This window comes from Colobus angolensis, unplaced genomic scaffold (assembly GCF_000951035.1).
Source record: "Colobus angolensis palliatus isolate OR3802 unplaced genomic scaffold, Cang.pa_1.0 Scaffold101, whole genome shotgun sequence".
Taxonomy (NCBI): domain Eukaryota; kingdom Metazoa; phylum Chordata; class Mammalia; order Primates; family Cercopithecidae; genus Colobus; species Colobus angolensis.
This window is the reverse complement of record NW_012111031.1, coordinates 6,695,329-6,712,856: the sequence shown is the minus strand read 5'-3', so window position 1 is coordinate 6,712,856 and position 17,528 is coordinate 6,695,329. Positions and strand designations below refer to the sequence as shown.

Here is a 17,528-nt window from a genome sequence, read left to right as displayed (position 1 = left end):
CTTACACTGGGGCCCGCCTGGTTTGTGCGCAGGCTCAGTAACAACAGGGAGCGTCATGAGGAGAAAGGCCTGAGGAAGCTGAAGCGGCTGTGCCTTTGCAGCCAAGGAAGTGCAGACACTTAGCCTTCCTGATAGTCTCACAGACTCTTCCCAGGAGCTGCCCAGACGTGAAGGAAGGCCCAAGCTGACAGTAATTGGAGTGAACACTTGCTGAGTGGCTCCTACGGTTCAGACCCTGTTCTAGGGACTATATGTGCATTAACTAATTTAATACTCCCAACTCTGTGCTGATAGTTGCTATTTTTAGGCCCATTTTACAGATGAGGAAACTGAGGTATAAAAGCTACTTGCCCAAGACCACACAGCCAACAAAAGACAGAGCTTGGCTGTGAGCACGGTTGTTGTCCTAAGTCAAGGCCAGTACTGAAAGTCACAAAAGGACAGAGTGAGTGACCATAGAAGCAGGCAGGATAGGCATTGATATGTCACTGAAATGACAACTTGCTTCGGTGCTGTCGGATCAGGGCTATCAAGCGTTTTCTGTGCTCAGCCCCAGACTCCGTCAGCCCTCCTGCCAAAAACGTGTATTTCAAACCAAGAGCTATGACAGGTCCCAAATTACAAACCAACTCTCATAGAACGTCAACAGGTCTTTGGGGTTTTTTTCCCTGGAGCTCCCAAGGTCTCCACCTTCCCAAGACATTTGGTGGATGCCAGAAAAGCCCCACCCTAAAACCAGAGTTGAGAGAACATCTTCCTCAGGCACTTGTTGTCCATCAGTGATGTACTGACCGCCTCTGTGAAGTTTTCCAGATCAGGGATGGTCACGTAATTGAGGAGCCTGTTCATTTTCCCCAGAAGGACCCGGATCTTGCAGGCTGTTGGGCCGGGCTCTGCCTCCAGGATGGTTTTCTTCTTCATTTCACTCAGCACCTCCGGGAGCACAAACTGCGGGGATGCACAGAGGACTGGGTGAGAATGCACGCTGCCTGAGCGCCGTGCCCCAGACCCAGGCCAGGCTTCCTGTGGCCAGGACCAAGTGTTCCCTGAGCCTTCACCCGAGAAAGCAGATCTGTGTTCTCAGCCCCGCCACCTGCTACCTTCCTGCTGCTTCCAAAGACACTCACTTGGCTGGTGTTGTGGTCATGTGGACTATGGTGATGTGGGCTGGCCCTAAACCTGAGGGAAAGCAGCTCTGGTGCCCTGGCGCCGCCTGCCCTCCAAAGGCCATGCTCTCCTGGGGCTGCTGGGCTTCTCCCCATGGGGTCCCGACCATGGGGCTCTGCAAGGGCTGGGATGCCTCACAGTGGCTGCCTGTGAGCCCCGCCTCCACCTTAGGCTCCTTGGGAGTGTATCTGGGTTTTGTTTAGATGAAGGCCTGGCCCAGGGAGGCCGCCTCTATGCCAGGTTCTGCCTGGGTCTGCAGCCTGAAGAAGACAGAGGACAGAGTCTCCTGGAGGGGATAAGATAGGACGATACCCGTGTGCTCCATTCCTATGCGGATGAAATGTCTTCACACAATATTGTTATTGTTTTAGCCACACAATCACCTATGTCCATCTTCTAGAAGACTATGGGCTCAGACCACACGCTGGCGTCACCCAGGAGGTAGAGTGGCTGGGCATGGAGGGGTCTGTTCTTCCCCGGGCACACTACTGCCCACCTGGGCTGACCCTGGGCTAGGCTCTGTCTCCTTTCTTTGGCTCTGATTAGTTACACGGGTGCTGATTTGCTTCATTTGGGACACGCCTTGCACCGGCACAGCTGCCCCTCCTCGGGACTCTAGCAATCCAAGGCGTCAGGCCCCCTGGTCTCTCTGCCCACAGCAGCCCTTCCTGCAACCTTGCTGAGTACTGCCTTCCTGTCCCCGCCCTCCTCCCTTCACCATTCAAAGGCCAGTGCCCCAGGCCCTCATGCTGTCCAGCCCCAGCTGGTCCCGGCCATGGCCGGAGTGTAAATGGCCACTTGGGCTCGGTAGTGCTGGCCTCCTCTTCACTGGATTGGCTGCTCTGAGAAATCCAGGATAGGCAAGGATGCTGGGATGTCGTTATTCACCTGCAAAATAGGAGGCCTTGCCAGGCGAGGGAACCTGGGGGGGCCTAGCAGACCAGGCCTGTTTGGAACTTTCCCAGTTTTAGCACTCAAAGTCCTATGTCCCAGGAAACTCCTCAGTCCTGAGCAAACTGGCGTGTCTGGTCACCCAAAACCTAGCACACTCCGTCCTCTCTTCTCAGATACTCTGCACACAGCTGCATCTATTCTGCTGGAGTCTGTTGTTATCAGCCCACTTCTCTATCTGCCTCATTCCCAGGGGACATGTCCATCCATCTGTCTGCCAAGGCAGTCCTGCTCCCAGGGGCCCTGGGCACCTCTCTGGGTGGGGGGCTCTGTAAAGTGGAGCCTTCCATGTGGAATAGCCTGGGGGAGCTGAGCAGGAAGAGAACCTTGCTTAGGCCTCACTGGGGGAGCCAAGGACACCCCTCATTCCTTTCCTTGACTCTGGTCCTCAGGAAGGGTCTCAGGAGCCCTCCTTCTTCCCCCATTACAGTTGGAGATCCAGGGGTCCAGCCTCACCATTTGGAGTAGGTGGAACTGTGTCCCCCAAAAGTGATGTCCAAGTACTAACCCCAGTGCTGGGGAACATGAGCTTATTTGGAAACAGGGTCTCTGTGGATGTGATGAAGTTAAGGCTCTCAGGGTGAGCTCCTTCTGGATTTAGGGTAGGCCCTAGATCCAACTACCGGTGTCCTTTTAAGAAAAAGGAGAAGGAGGTTTGACACAGACACACAGAGGACAGAGGAGAAGGCTGTGTGAAGGTGGAGGCAGACACTGGAGTGATGCTGCCACGAGCCAAGAACGCCAGTAGCCATCAGAAGCTGGGAGAGCAAGGAAGGGTCTCCCTTGGAGCCTCTGGAGGATGGTGGCCCCACAGACACCTTGATCTCAGACTTGGCCCAGAACTGTGAGAGAATAAACTTCCGTTGTTTTAGGCCTCCTAGTTCGTGCTGATATTTTCCAGCAGCCCTAGGAAACAAATGCAGCATTGGTCCTCTCCTGCTTGCCTGGGCAGTGTGCTTCGAACTTCCAGGAGATCATCTGTCTAGAGAAGAGTGGGTTTGGGGAGGAGGGAAGAGGACACAGCAGCAGGCCTGGGGACACAGATTCCCCCTTGTTTCTGGCCCTGACTTCGGACACGGCCGCTGCGAGTGTCAAGTGAGATAATGCAGCATGACATCTGTGTTTTATTCTCAGGATCATATCCTGAGCTCAAGTGACCCTCCTGCCTCAGCATCCCAAGTAGCTGGGGCTACAGGTGTGAGAGCCACCACGCCCAGTTAATTGTATTCATTTATTTACTTATTTATTTTCTGAGACAGGGTCTGGCTCCGTCGCCCAGGCTGGAGTGCAGTGGTGTGATCTCGGCTCCCTGCAACTCTGCCTCCTGGGTTCAGACAATTCTCCTACCTCAGTTTCCTGAGTAGCTGGGATTAAAGGCGTAAGTCACTGGGATCAGCTAATTTTTTTGTATTTTTAGTAGAGACGGGGTTTCACCAGGCTGGCCAGTCTGATCTCGAACTCCTGGCCTTAAGTGATCCACCCGCCTCGGTCCTCCAAAGTGCTGGGATTACAGGCGTAAGCCACTGCACCTGGCCCATGCCCAGTTAATTTAAAAAAATTTTTTTGTTTTTGAGACGGAGTCTTGCTCTGTCGCCCAGGCTGGAGTGCAGTGGCTGGATATCGGCTCACTGCAAGCTCCGCCTCCCGGATTCACGCCATTCTCCTGCCTCAGCCTCCCGAGTAGCTGGGACTACAGGGGCCCGCCACCTCGCTCGGCTAATTTTTTGTATTTTTTAGTAGAGATGGGGTCTCACCGGGTTAGCCAGGATGGTCTCGATCTCCTGACCTCGTGATCCGCCCATCTCAGCCTCCCAAAGTGCTGGGAGTACAGGCTTGAACCACCGTGCCCTGCCTAATTTTAAAAATTTTTTGTGGAGAAGGGGTCTTGCTATGTTGCCCAAGCTGGTTTCAAGCTCCTAGGCTCAAGGGATCCACCTGTCTTGGCCTCCGAAAGTCCTGGGGCAACAGGTGCAAGTCATTCTCCCCAGGCTAGCCTGAGCATTTTGATGTGAATTTCCTCAGAGCTTAAGCTCACAGTACTGGGAAGTTGCATGAACCCATTTGTGTGTACTTAAACATCAGTAAAGCAAAGTGGCCTTGTTTTTATACAGGTTGGCATATGTAGAACAAGCCTGGAGGCCTGTGGCATGGGCCAGTCTAAGCCAGCAGTGGCCTTTGTACAGGTGGGCACCCCACCTGGTGGAGGGTGTGGGGAGTCGTGACCTTACCTTGTACCTGGTGCCCAGGTTTAAACAAATCCGCTTCTGTTCATAGGTGAAGCAGAAGATGATCTTATCCTGGCTTCTTATTTGTACCTGGATGTACTCATTGATTTTCAAGGAGATGGGCTGGACAGGGGGTGCATGGACATGGATGTTCAGATTCCACCAGTTCCAGGCCTTCTGATGTTTGTTTTTGGGGAAGTAGTAGCCCAGGTTGGAGCTCAGGTTCAACCTGCACCAAGAGAAAGCATGTCAGGCAGCCAGGGCGCTCAGCCCTGGGCCTCTACTCCTCCTCCTCTCCTTCCCTTTCTTTTTCCCCACTTGGCCACAGAAAGCCTGACAGGGACTTGATGGGTAGGAGAAGCTCCAACATGGACAACCAACCCAACACCAGGCGCTGTCCTCTGCGCTGACCCCACCGTATGGTCCTGTCCCACCCTCCTTCCCTCTCCTTTAGTTCCTGGCGAGTGCAGGCTCTTCCTGCTCACAGCTTTGCCATGCTCTGCCCTCTGCCTACAAAGGTCCCTTGCCCCATGTGGCACAGCTGGCGTCTACTTATCCTCTAGGTCTCAGCTTAGACATCACCTCCTCAGCCTGAGCAGCCCCCCGGTTCCCTGCGGGACTCTCTGTTGCCGTGCCTTGTTAGTTTCTTTCATATAATTTACGAATAGATTGGTAAGTTCTCATTGTTCACTGTATTATGTTCTAGAAAGACAGTGATTTAGTGAATAACAACCCATAGCTCCTAGGGGAAATACGCACACAGACACATCTCACATAGGTTACCATCTTAAATCCTAAAAGCAGCCCATCCTGCTAGGTGCTGTTTTTGTTTGTTTGTTTTGTTTTTAATTTTTATTTTACAAGAAGGAATAGGAGGCTCAGAAGTGTCATGTGACTTGCGCAAGGCTGTCCCAGTAACACGTGCTGGAGCTGGGATTCAAACCCTGTCCTACCAGCCCCAGAGCTGTAGCTTCTTGCACTACACTGCCCTGTGTAAGGACACTTGTGTCCTCTGGTTGCCTCCGCAGGTGAGCTGAGCAGAAAGGCAGAGCGTGGCCTTGTTCAATCTCAGCCAGCAATGTGCACACTGGGAAATCAAATTTCCTGCTGCTCTGGGCACGTCCCTGGCTCCACGTGAGTCACATATTATATATGTGTGTATTTCCACTAGGAGCAAGGACTCCAGTATTGGCCAATGCAGTGTTCTCAATGACTTTATAGACTGTAACTACTATGAATCATGAGAATTGACTGCATTTGTCCATCATCTGTTCTCTCTCACTAAAGCACCAACTCCTGAGGGCAGGGACCTTGTCTGTCTGCTGCGCTGCTGAATTCCTATTACCCAGCCTAGTGCAGGGCACCCATATCGATAGGTACAAGGGAATGAAGGGTGGATGCATTTCTCTCTCATTCATTCCAGACCCTGCTCTCTGGGGCTTGCCTGTCCTCTGAGCCATCCTCTCTTGACATTTCAAACCCATCGTGTCCCTCTGGCCCTGGCTTCTGCTTTTCAAATCCCAAAGGGCAGTTCCTGGAATCAGTGCCCTTGGGGCAGCAACATCTCTGGGGAATCACATGAAGAAAGGAAGCGATGTGAGGCCTGGGTCCGTCTGGAGAAGGAGGGCTTGGGGAGCTTAGGTTACGCAGTCTGCCAGGTCTCGTCTGAGCTGTCCAGGGGGTGACGATGTACTACATTTTACCTAGAAATATCTATTCACGGTAAACTTCGCCTTTTTTTTGAAAACAACCCATGATGTTGTTGCATACATGACAGGCTTTGATGCCCATAGCTGCCTACACATTCCTTCCAGGGCACGTGTACTTTTCCCCCCAAGACGTAGGCCCCAGATCTGCGAGGTTTCGGTGCAGAGATCCACCTGTCCCGCATCCGTCCTAGACCGCACTTCTGTCTGTAAGTCCCCCGGTGAATCACCTCACACAGACAAACCGGATTTGTCTGCCTTGTTCTTTGGTTTCTCAGCTCCCTCTGCATTTGGGGGTCACTTTGTATATAGGAACCTTTCACAGAACACAGGGACCTCATCGGAGTGAGAAGCGGGCTCGGAGGCCTGCTATGGGAAGCCTTGCTCACCTCCGGTGGGGAGGACTTCCAGCCACTCAACCCCAAATCCGCCTGTCGCTTCCCACTTTCCATCGAACAAAAACAAACTTCTAAGTTCCTTTGTCTTGGGACCCCAGCCTGTCCAACCTCATTCCTCCTTCTCTAAATAAGAGGCTGTATACATAGTAGTGAATTAAAAACCTGGGCTCTTTGGTGCCAAAATTATAAAAACAACAAATGAACAAACAAAAACCTGGGCTCTGGAGCCAGATTCTCAGTTCCAAGACCGGCTGTGCCACTTGCAAACTGTGTGACCTTGGGCTAGTCACTTAACCTCTCTGTGCCTCCATTTCCTCAACTGTAAAAAGGAGATAATAACAGTACTTTGTTCAGAGGACTGTGTATGGATTAAATGTCTATACACAACAATAACTGAGAAAACATTAAAATTTCCTTGTTGTCATTGATGGAGAGGAGAGCAAAGAGAAGGATCTTCTTACTTCACTCTGTGGAGAGCAGATTCTGCTAGCTTTTAACCTTTCAAATGGCTCCCATCAGAGTTCTCACACTGAGATGGGCAGGCTGGTTGGTTCCCAATTTTAAGGTGGTCTGGAGGAAAAGAATAAAAGCCCCTCACTCAAGCTCTAGCTTAGCTAGCCCTTAACCAATCAGTAACAAAAGACCCAAGAAGCTCCTATTTCAGGTGGCTACGGACTTTCCTGGAGCCCTGTATGTGCAGTTACACTTAAACTCCAACTTATAGTTAGCCCTTTCCTTATTTTAATGCTAAAAGCCACACCCAGGGGTAGAGATTTAAAGTGTGAATGTTACAGAAGATGTTCGAAGAGGCATGTTGAGCCGCTGTGCAAGCACTAGGAAAACTGCTCCTATACATGCCCTGTCATAAACATAACCCTTCCCTACAGGAAGACCCTATAAAACCAACCCACACATTGCACTCAGGGAGTAGCCCATTCCTTTTCTCAGTGTTGGTTCCCTTGGGCACAAGCTGAAATAAACTTTGCTTTGCTGCTATGTTTAGTGATCTCTCTTGATTTCTATCCCAGGAGATCCAGAGAACCTCGGATTCTGGGAGCAACGCTAGGCCATCCCCGACTCCCTAGGGTTAGAGATCTGCTTCTGCCTGAGGGTGCCCAGCTCTGGGCTAAGTCTCCCTTAGGAAGATGGGATCTGGAACATCTAGAAATGGTCAGAATTGGGAAGTTCCTGCTCAGGGGGTGAAAAGATCCTGAACTGTTGAATGAGTAGAACCCCCCCCCACCAAGGACCCCGAGTTTGGGCAGGTCTCAACACTGTGTGGGACCCTGAACCCAGGTAGGAAGCCTGTCCTGAGACCCCTTGGGCTGAGAGTCGAGGCCTGTGCTGGATTTTAGTTTCCACACACCTGGCAAAGGACAGCCACGCCTTCCATCTTCCCGGAGGAAATGGAAATCAAAAATGACCTAAGACGTATTCAGCTCTTGAAATAGCTTGGCTCTAAGTCCCTCCTGGTGCCCGAGGCACCATGGAGAAGTCCTGTTGGTGCGGAGGAAATTCTAGCAGTTAGAGTCAGGCCCTGACCAAGTGGCTTTTTATTCACAAATGACTCTGGGAGGCTTTTCCATAAAGTCTTCTCCTAGCGTCAATGAGACTGCAGTTTTGCTGATGAATTTCCTCAGAGACTAAGCCCTTCCTCTGTGGGTAACACTTTTCCTCTGGAGCAGCTGCCCCTGGGGGAAGGAATCAGTTTGGGGGTAGGGCAGCCCATTCATGAGAGAGGGAGAGGGGCTGGTCCCGTGGTTTGACTTCTGCGGGGGGTGAGGGGTGCTGTGAAGGGATACCCAGGGACTGTCTGTCTCTTATCCAGATGCTCAGGTGCAGAGGGGTTGGGACATGCTGATAGGACTGAGAGAGGGGCTCTTCCCTCCCTGGGTTACTTGATGATCTGTCACTAGATCCTCTCTGAGGTAAGTAACTGAATTTCTTGCCCCACTCCTTTGTGCTTTCTGTACCCAGAACCTTGGTCCACTTCTTGGACAGCATTTTCTATACACAAGGCCTACAGGGAGGGCAGATACCTCCAGAATAAAGAAGACAATCAGGAAATGGTGTCTAAAAAGACTCACAGCAGAGAAAATAATGTTAAAAACCAAAGTCTGCAGAATGAAAATCCTTTTTTGGAATTATGTTTGGCTTTGACCAGCAAGAAGAAAGTATAAAGTTGATCGAAGATAATATAAGTCCCCTTGGCCGGGCGTGGTGGCTCACACCTGTAATCCCAGCCCTTTGGTAGGCTGAGGCAGGTGGATCACCTGAGGTCAGGAGTTCGAGACCAACCTGGCCAACATGGTGAAACACCATCTCTACTAAAAATACAAAAATTAGCTGAGCTTGGCAGCGCATGCCTGTGATCTCAGCTACTCAAGAGGCTAAGGCAGGAGAATCGCTTGAACCTGGGAGGTGGAGGTTGCAGTGAGCCGAGATCACACCATTGCACTCCAGCTTGGGCAGCAGAACAGACTCTGTCTCAAAAAAAAAAAAAAAAATATATATATATATATCTATATATATATCTATATATATCTTCCCACACCACGACCACTTAGAAGAGGAAGGGAAGGAGAAAATCCTGAAAAGAGAGCCCTTTACCTCAAAGAGATGGAGAAACATTTTGAAGTGATTGAGTGGTCTTGAATTGGTAAGATGGTTTTCCACCATTACCAGAAATGGGAACTTAGAACTAAGTTCAGTAATAGTGAAATATTTAGAAATTGCCTTTTGGACCATGGACTCTGTATGCATATGTCTCCAAACCCTCACCAAACTCTTCTCTCTGAGGCACCCAGAACAGGGAGGCACTGGGTCTGCCTAAGGAAATTCTCACAAAGGTGACTCTCAAGAGGTGTTCAGGAGATGAGATCAATAGAATGTGGTGGTTGTGGAGCCTTGACGGCTATTTCACCCATGGAGGAGCAATAGTGCAGTAAGAACATTGTGCCTTCTCTGCAGTCAGGGACCTCATGGACTGGTCCATCATGGTGCTCATTCTCTCATTTCCAACATGTGTAACTCTTACACAGGGAGGGAGGAAGTTCACGCAGTCTGTGAGTCACGCTTTTTCCAGCTGCTTCTCCATGGGTAGGAGTGTTAGGGACTCATGACCCAAGCTTACCAGATGTCACTATTTTCATCATAGAAGGTAGCATTGCCTGAGTTGTTGATAAGGGCCCGGATCCACCCTTCTAGACTGTCTTCCAGAATGACGTATGTGAACTTTTTCATTTTCACATATGAGATAAGCATAGCCAGGTTTCCTGATGGATAACTGGGAGAAGGTTAAGGCACAAGAAGTCAGTCCTTGGGGTCCCCTGGAAAAGGTAGGGCCCCACAGATGATGTAGGCATCAGTCAAACCCCACACCTCAATCAAACCCCACACCCTGAATCATAGACATTTTAGGTGCCAATATATAGCAATACGAGCATCTCTGTGCTTCTGTGGATACTGTATCTGGCCTGTCCCATCAGGAAAGAGAATTTGATAGACATTCTTGTTGGGGTAGAGAATTAATTTTCCATCACCTTGATGCACCTGGGAAGAAAAGACAAGTCTATGAAAAGTGTGAAAAGTGCATGGGTACCAACTGTCCTACTGCAGAGCATAGTGTCGACCCCATCTGCTTGCTCTCCGATGTCACATGCTACCTCCCCAACTCGCTGGGGAGCTGCGGGGCTTCAGTTTACTTGTCTATACAATGAGGAGGCTGAACTGGATCTGTGTGTGCATGTATGTGTGTGTGTAGATTTTAAACTGTCATTTCAATCACCCCAGTGGTTATTGATTGTATTAGTTTCCCAGGGATACTGGAACAAAGTCTCACAAACTGGGTAGCTTAAAATGACAGAAATTTAATCTCACTGTTGTGGCGGCTGGAAGTCTGAAATCAAAGGGTCCCCAGGGTTGGTTCCCTCTAGAGGCTTTGAGGAAGAATCTCTTCCATGCTTTTCTCTTGGCTTTTGATGCTAGACAGAGATCCTTGACGTTCCCTGGCTTGTGATGCATCACCCCAGTCTCTGCCTCTATCTTCATGTGGTGGTCTCTGTATCTTCACATGGCCGTCCTCTTAGGAGGACGCCATATTGGATTAGGGGCACACCCTACTTCAAGATGACCTCATCTTCACTAATTACATCTGCAAAGACTATTTCCAGATAAAGTCACATTCTGAAGCACTGGGGGTTAGAACTCTTGACATAGCTCTTTTGAGGGAACACAGTTCAACCCATGACATTGGTATACTCAAGTTTTTAATTTCTTCTTCAATCCATTTTTGCAAACTGCTTTTCTAGAAAATTGTTCATTTTACATAAACATTCAAATTTGTTGTCATAAAAATTTTAAGTTTATACTGTTCTAAAGAAATCTCTGCTGTCTCTGTAGTTATGTCCCTATTTTCATTCTCTATATTATTTATACTCTCTGAATCAATCTTATCAGAAAGTTTGCCTATTTTATTAATCTTTTCAAAGGACCAAGTTTTGGTTTGTTTATTCTATTATTTCTCTGTTTTCTATTTTATTGATTTCTGCTCATATCATTATAATTTATATCCTCCACTTTCTGTGGGGTTTCTATGTTATTCTATTGTATTTTTCTAATTCCTGGAATTGTATGCTAAACTCTTCTGTTTTTATCTTTCTTCTTCAAGATCTTCCTCCTACTCCTCCTTCACATCCTCCTTCTCCTTCTTTATAAGAGAAAGCATTTAAAAGAAAGCCCCCGACACCTAGTATTCCCAGGCAGTCTTCCATCCAAGTAGTAACCAGGCTCAACTCTGCTTAACTTCTGAGATTAGACAAGATTGAAAGCATTCAGGGGAATATGGCTGTAGATTTTAAAAATATGTGTTTAAAGCTGTTATGGTTTGAATGTGTCCCCAAAAAACATGTGTTGGAAATTGAATCCCCAGTGCAATAGTGTTGGGAGATGCAGCCTAATGGGAGGTATTTAGGTCATGGGGGCTCTAACTTCATCAGTAGATTAGTATCAGCTATAAAAGGGCTTGAGGCTATGAGTTTGATCTCTTGCCCTCATGGTCTCTCTTGCCCTCCTTTTGCCTTTCCCCCATGGGATGATGAAACAAGAACCCCCTTGCTACATGTGACCCCTCCATCTTGGATTTTCCAGCATTCAGAACCAATAAATTTTTGTTCGTTGTAAACGACCCGGTCTGTGGTTCCCTGTTATAGCAGCACAAAACAGACTCAGAAAAAAGCTGTTAACATTCCCCTCAATTAACTGTTTAGCTGTTTCCCATGAATGTAGTTATTTACATTTCATTTTACCCCATTCTAAATATTTTCAGATTTGACACACAAGTTATTTACAAGGGTGTTCTTAAATTTGCCAATGTATAAAGGACTTTTGGTTGTGTTATTACTATTCTTGATTAAAATGCACTGGGGCAAGAGAACATAGCCTATACGATATCCATTCTTTTGTGTTTGCTGAGATTTGTTTTGTGATCTAGCATGTGATCAATTATAACAGATGTTTTGCATGTGCTTGGAAAGGGTGTGTGTCCTCTAATTGTCCCCTGTCCCCATGTTGGTGGATTGTGAAGAACCGTTGTTCCCCTGCTTCCTCAGCACACACACCTGGCTCACAGACTCTTCTGGTTTTGTAGTTTTCTCCTTATTTCTGGTATTGGCTATTTTCTTACTTTCTTACATTCTCTGTTCTGCATTGAAAAGGATGCTTCCTCTGTTTTATTTCAATTCCCAGGTGTTTGCAGCAGGAAGGCTTTGCAGACCATCTAGTACCCCATATTAACCTAACTAGAAGTCAGATCAGTGATTTTTCAAGCCATTTTTAAGGTTTTTTCGAAGAAACAATAGTTTATTTTTCTAATCAAGTGACACAGCTACTGAATCTTAAGGCCTCAACAAATGTTGCCTCTTATTGTCATTGAACAACAGGGCCTTCTATTTTGATATTCCAGGGAAATAGAGATTTCGTTTCTCCAGTAGTTTCCATTTGCCAAACAGTCATGAGTGATGGTTTAACATGGTGGCTACTGTTTTCAGGAGATTCCATCAGATGAGTCCTCATTTCTTGTGCAATAGCTATTGGAAATTTTTTATTAAAAGTTCATCCATCAGGACTTCTCTATTGCGGTTGGCCACGGAGTCCTGTCCGGCTGCTGAATGACATTCCTGAAATCTCATGGGTATTCTTTGCATTATTTAAAAATATTTCTGTAAGCAATCCTCTGAGCAGGTAGTCTCTTAGGGTTTTAGTTCTCTTGTTGTGAAGTCTTTAACTCAGTTAAAAAAGCAGTTTTCTGGAAATTTCTTGTAGTTGCAAGACATTCCTTAAACTGTTTTATCTGATCAGATTCTGGTATTTGTGCAACCATATTCTTTTAGTATGTTTATTAGTCACCGTTTTTGACACATGAGTTTCCTTTCTGTTCTGGAAAAGCAGTTGTCCAATCTTGGCTTGAATGTTTCCAGCGAGACCTGATTTGTTAGGTAAGTGCTGACTCTCCCTTCTGACATCGGTATGAAGCTGGGGACCACATTGCCAGTTACATCTAGGAGTGGAGGATTGGGGTCATGATGGGCGCTGTGGTCACTGGATGGGCCCAAATTATTATTGTAAAAGTTGAAAAATTCTTTGTCCAAAGAAAGCTTTAAGCAGAATGCAAAATTTAAGGTGATAAGAGACAGATGCAGTTCTGTTTGAGAGAAAGCTGTCTGTTAGTTTTCACCTAGACATCGGGTAGGAAGCACTCCTCAAGGTGACAATGATCATAGTGACAGTGATCATATAGCCAACATACAGTGGCTGTTTCCTTATGCAGAGCACTGCACTAAATACCTTAATTCCATAGTATACTGACCTCACAAAATATGCACTATCATTTATTCCTGTTTAAGAGAGGCTAAATGACTTACACAAAGTTATCTAGTGGGAAGAGAGCCAGGCTCCAGCAATCTGACTCCCAAGATTCAGATTTATCCCTGAGGCTGCTTCTAACCATTAAGCTCCCCGTCACCTGGGACATTTAGTCTACAAAGCACTGCTTTTTTCTTTAAACCTAAAAAAAGCCCCTTTAAAATTTTTTTCTTTCTTTAATTGATAATTAAAATTGTATATATTTATGTTGTACAATATGATGCTTTGACATATGTATACATTGTGATTGGCTAAGTCAAGCTATTTAACATATGCATTACCTCACATATGTTTTGTTATGGTGAGAAAACTTAAAATCTACTCTCAGTAATTTTCAGGTATGCAATATATTGACATATAATATATATATCAATATATAATATCAATATCTATATAATATATCAATATATAATCTATATATAATATATAATATATAGATATTACATATAATATATATCAATATATAATATATAATATATAGATATTACATATAATATATATCAATATATAATATTAGCTTTCGTCCCCATGATGTACAATAGACCTCTTAAACTTATTCCTCCTGTCTAGTGGAAATTTTGTATCCTTTGATCAACACCTCCCTATTTCCCTACTCCTCAGCTCTGGTCACTCTGTTTCTATGAGTTTGATGTTTTTAGGTTCCACACATAAGTGATGTCATAAAGTATTTGACTTTCCATGCCTGGCTTATTTCTCTTAGCATAATCTCTTCCAGGTTCATCCATGTTTTCACAAATGACAGGATTTCCCTCTTTTTAAAGGCTGAATAGTATTCCATTGGGTATATAGACCACATTTTCCTTTTTCATCCATCCGTTGATGGAGACTTGGTTTAAAAAGTGCTTTGTATTATGCCCACAGTTGGTTTGCCTGGTGACCTATTGGAAATGTCCAGATACTTTTCATGGGTAGCGGGTATTTGTCACTTAGGTCTTATTTTCAAAAGCCACCCAAAAGCCAGAATTTCTTGAGATGCTTTCTGTTTGTCGAATTCACTTGTCATGTAATGAAATTTTTCTGATGATAAGAACCCCATGGACAAAGCAAAATCTCTTACACAGAGCTGGAGTTGGCACGTGTTCTCTCACTGGGAAATATATAACAAACGGCATGTCTAACAAACTGGGAAATATATAACAAATGAAGCTCATCAGCATTTGCTTGAAGACAATAGGATGCAAAAGCTTAAAGTGCAGAGTGAAGAGACTACGTCTCTGGCCTTTCCTGCAGTCCTGCAGGCGGGACCCCGAGCTGTGCCAGAGCTGTTCAGCAAGCTCGCCATAGTTGCTGCGAGGCCCTGGGTCCTGGACTGGAGGGGTTGGATTTGGCCTGCACACCAGCACACACAGAAGGTGCTGCACTCAGTAAACAGCTTGGGATTTATTGCCTGTTTGTAAAACAAACAAACAAACAAACAAAACCAAATGTGCCACTCCCTGCCATACCTCATGGGTGCTTGGTGCAGCCTACCATGAATGGTAGGTGAGAAAGGATCCTCTACTTAGAGATTTTGGTGAGAATCTTCCTCTTGGCTGCAGGGAGGATGTTTAGATGTTAGTGGGGAGGGGGTGCCATGGAGGGTAGATGATGCCAGAGCTGGCAAAGATCTGAGGCAGGGTAGGGCCTGGAGTGTGGAAGAACATGGAGTTATATAGCCTAATTGGAACAATAAGCCAAGTAAGGTTTCTTTTGTCTATTAGAAGACGTGAGGCCAGGGATAGGAGAAAGCTGAAGCCTTTATATGAGGGCTTTCAACACCCTTACCATTGTCTGCTACAACCTAGAGAGTCCCCTTCTCCTGTCCATAGGAGTTCTGACTGGTCCCACAGACTTCCCTTCTCAATGCAGGCCCAAGAGTTGAAGGAATACCGAACTTCTCATTCCTCGTCTGGAGGCCAGAAAGGTCCATACCTTGGTTAACCGTATTGGTTTCCTATTCTCTTCCACTTTTGCCACAGTTGGGGCCACACTCACGATGTAAAGCTGTCCTACTGCTTTTCCTCTTAGTGCAAGCTGTTCCATTTCCCAGCTCTCTTGCAGCTAGCCGGGGTCATGGGACCCATTCTGGTCAATAGAATTTAAGGACTTTTTTTCTAGTTCTGTGAAGAATGATGGTGGTATTTTGATGGGAATTGCACTGAATTTGTAGATTGCTTTTGGCAGTATGGTCATTTTCACAATATTGATTTTACCCATCTCTGTGCATGGAATGTGTTTCTAGTTGTTTGTGCTGTCTATGATTTCTTTCTGCAGTGTTTTTGTAGTTCTCCTTGTAGAGATCTTTTACCTCCTTGGTCAGGTATATTCCTATGTATTTTTATTTTATTTTTTGCAGCTATTGTAAAAAGAGTTGAGATCTTGATTTGATTCTCAGCTTGGTCACTGTTGGTGTAGAGGACAGCTACTGATTTGTGTACATTAGTTTCGTATCTGGAAACTTTGCTGAATTATTTGATCAGTTCTAGGAGCTTTCTGGAGGAGTCTTTAGGGTTTTCTAGGCATACAATCGTATCATCAGCAAACAGTGACAGTTTGACTTCCTCTTTACCAGTTTGGGTGCCCTTTCTTTCTCTTGCCTCATTGCTTTGGCTAGGCCTTCCAGTACTGTGTTGAAGAGAAGTGGTGAGAGTGGACATCCTTGTCTTGTTCCAGTTCTCAGAGGGAATGCTTTCAACTTTTCCCCATTCAGTATTATGTTGGCTGTGGGTTTGTCATAGATGGCTTTTATCATATTGAGGTATGTCCCTGGTATGCCGATTTTGTTGAGAGTTTTAATTATAAAGGGATTCTGGATTTTGTTGAGTGTTTTTTCTGTGTCTATTGAGATGATCATGTGATTTTTGTTTTTAATTCGTTTATGTTGTGAATCACATTTATTGATGTGGGTATGGTAAACCATTCCTGCATCCCTGGTATGAAACCCACTTGATCATGGTGGATTATCTTTTTGATACGTTGTTGGATTCGGTTAGTTAGTATTTTGTTAAGGATTTTTACATCTATGTTCACCAGGGATATTGGTCTGTAGTTTTCTTTTTTTGGTATGTCCTTTCCTGGTTTTGGTATTAGGGTGACACTGGCTTCACAGAATGATTAAGGGAGGATTCCCTCTTTTTCTCCCTGTGGAATAGTGTCAATAGGATTGGTACCAATTCTTCTTTGAATGTCTGGTAGAATTTTTTTTGCTGGTAATTTTTAAAATTATCATTTCAATCTCACTGCTCATTATTGGTCTCTTCAGGGTATCTAATTCTTCCTGATTTAAGCTAGGAGGATTGTATATTTCCAGGAATTTGTCTGTCTCCTCTAGGTCTTCTAGTTTATGCATGTAAAGGTGTTCATAGTAGCCTTGAATGATCTGTATTTCTGTGGTGTCAGTTGCAATATCTTCCCTTTTGTTTCTAATTGAATTTATTTGGATTTTCTCTCTTCTTTTCTTGGTTAGTCTTGCTGATGGTCTCTCAATTTTATTTATCTTTTCAAAGAACCAATTTTTTGTTTCATTTTTCTTTTTTCTTTCTTTTTGTTTGTTTCAATTTCATTCAGTTCTGCTCTGATCTTGGTTATTTCTTTTCTTCTGCTTGGTTTGAGTTTGGTTTGTTCTTGCTTCTCTAGTTCCTCGAGGTGTGACCTTAGATTGTCTATTTGTGCTCTTTCAGACTTTTTGATGTAGGCATTTAGGGCTACTAACTTTCCTCTTAGCCGCCTTTGCTGTATCCCAGAGGTTTGATAGGTTGTGTCACTATTGTCATTCAGTTCTAAAAATTTTTAAATTTCCATCATGATTTCATTGTTGACCCAATAATCATTCAGGAGCAGGTTATTTAATTTCCATGTATTTGCATGGTTTTGAGTATTCCTTTTGGAGTTGATTTCCAGTTTTATTCCACTGTGGTCTGAGAGAGTGCTTATATAATTTCAATTTTCTTAAATTTATTGAGACTTGTTTTGTGGCCTATCATATGGTCTACCTTGGAGAAAGTTCCATGCACTGATGAATAGAAAGTATATTCCACAGTTGTTGGGTAGAATGTTCTGTAAATATCTGTTAAGTCCATTTGTTCCAAGGTATAGTTTAAATCCATTGTTTCTTTGTTGACTTTTTGTCTTGATGACCTGTCTAGTGTTGTCAGTGGAGT

The 17,528-nt window shown here is 45.4% G+C and overlaps 1 protein-coding gene across 1 annotated transcript in view; it reads right to left on the bottom strand.

The window, feature by feature from the left end:
* Positions 1–565: 565 nt before the first annotated feature.
* ERICH6B (glutamate-rich 6B) overlaps positions 566–17,528 on the bottom strand; it is a 71,697-nt gene continuing 54,734 nt past the window's right edge. Inside the window, exons 12-15 of the mRNA XM_011939990.1 lie at positions 9,914–9,999; positions 9,581–9,733; positions 4,347–4,572; positions 566–948 (exon numbers count right to left, since the gene is read on the bottom strand). Coding sequence (XP_011795380.1) covers positions 730–948; positions 4,347–4,572; positions 9,581–9,733; positions 9,914–9,999 — 684 coding nt within the window. The 3' untranslated portion in view covers positions 566–729. The remainder of the gene's footprint in view (positions 949–4,346; positions 4,573–9,580; positions 9,734–9,913; positions 10,000–17,528) is intronic.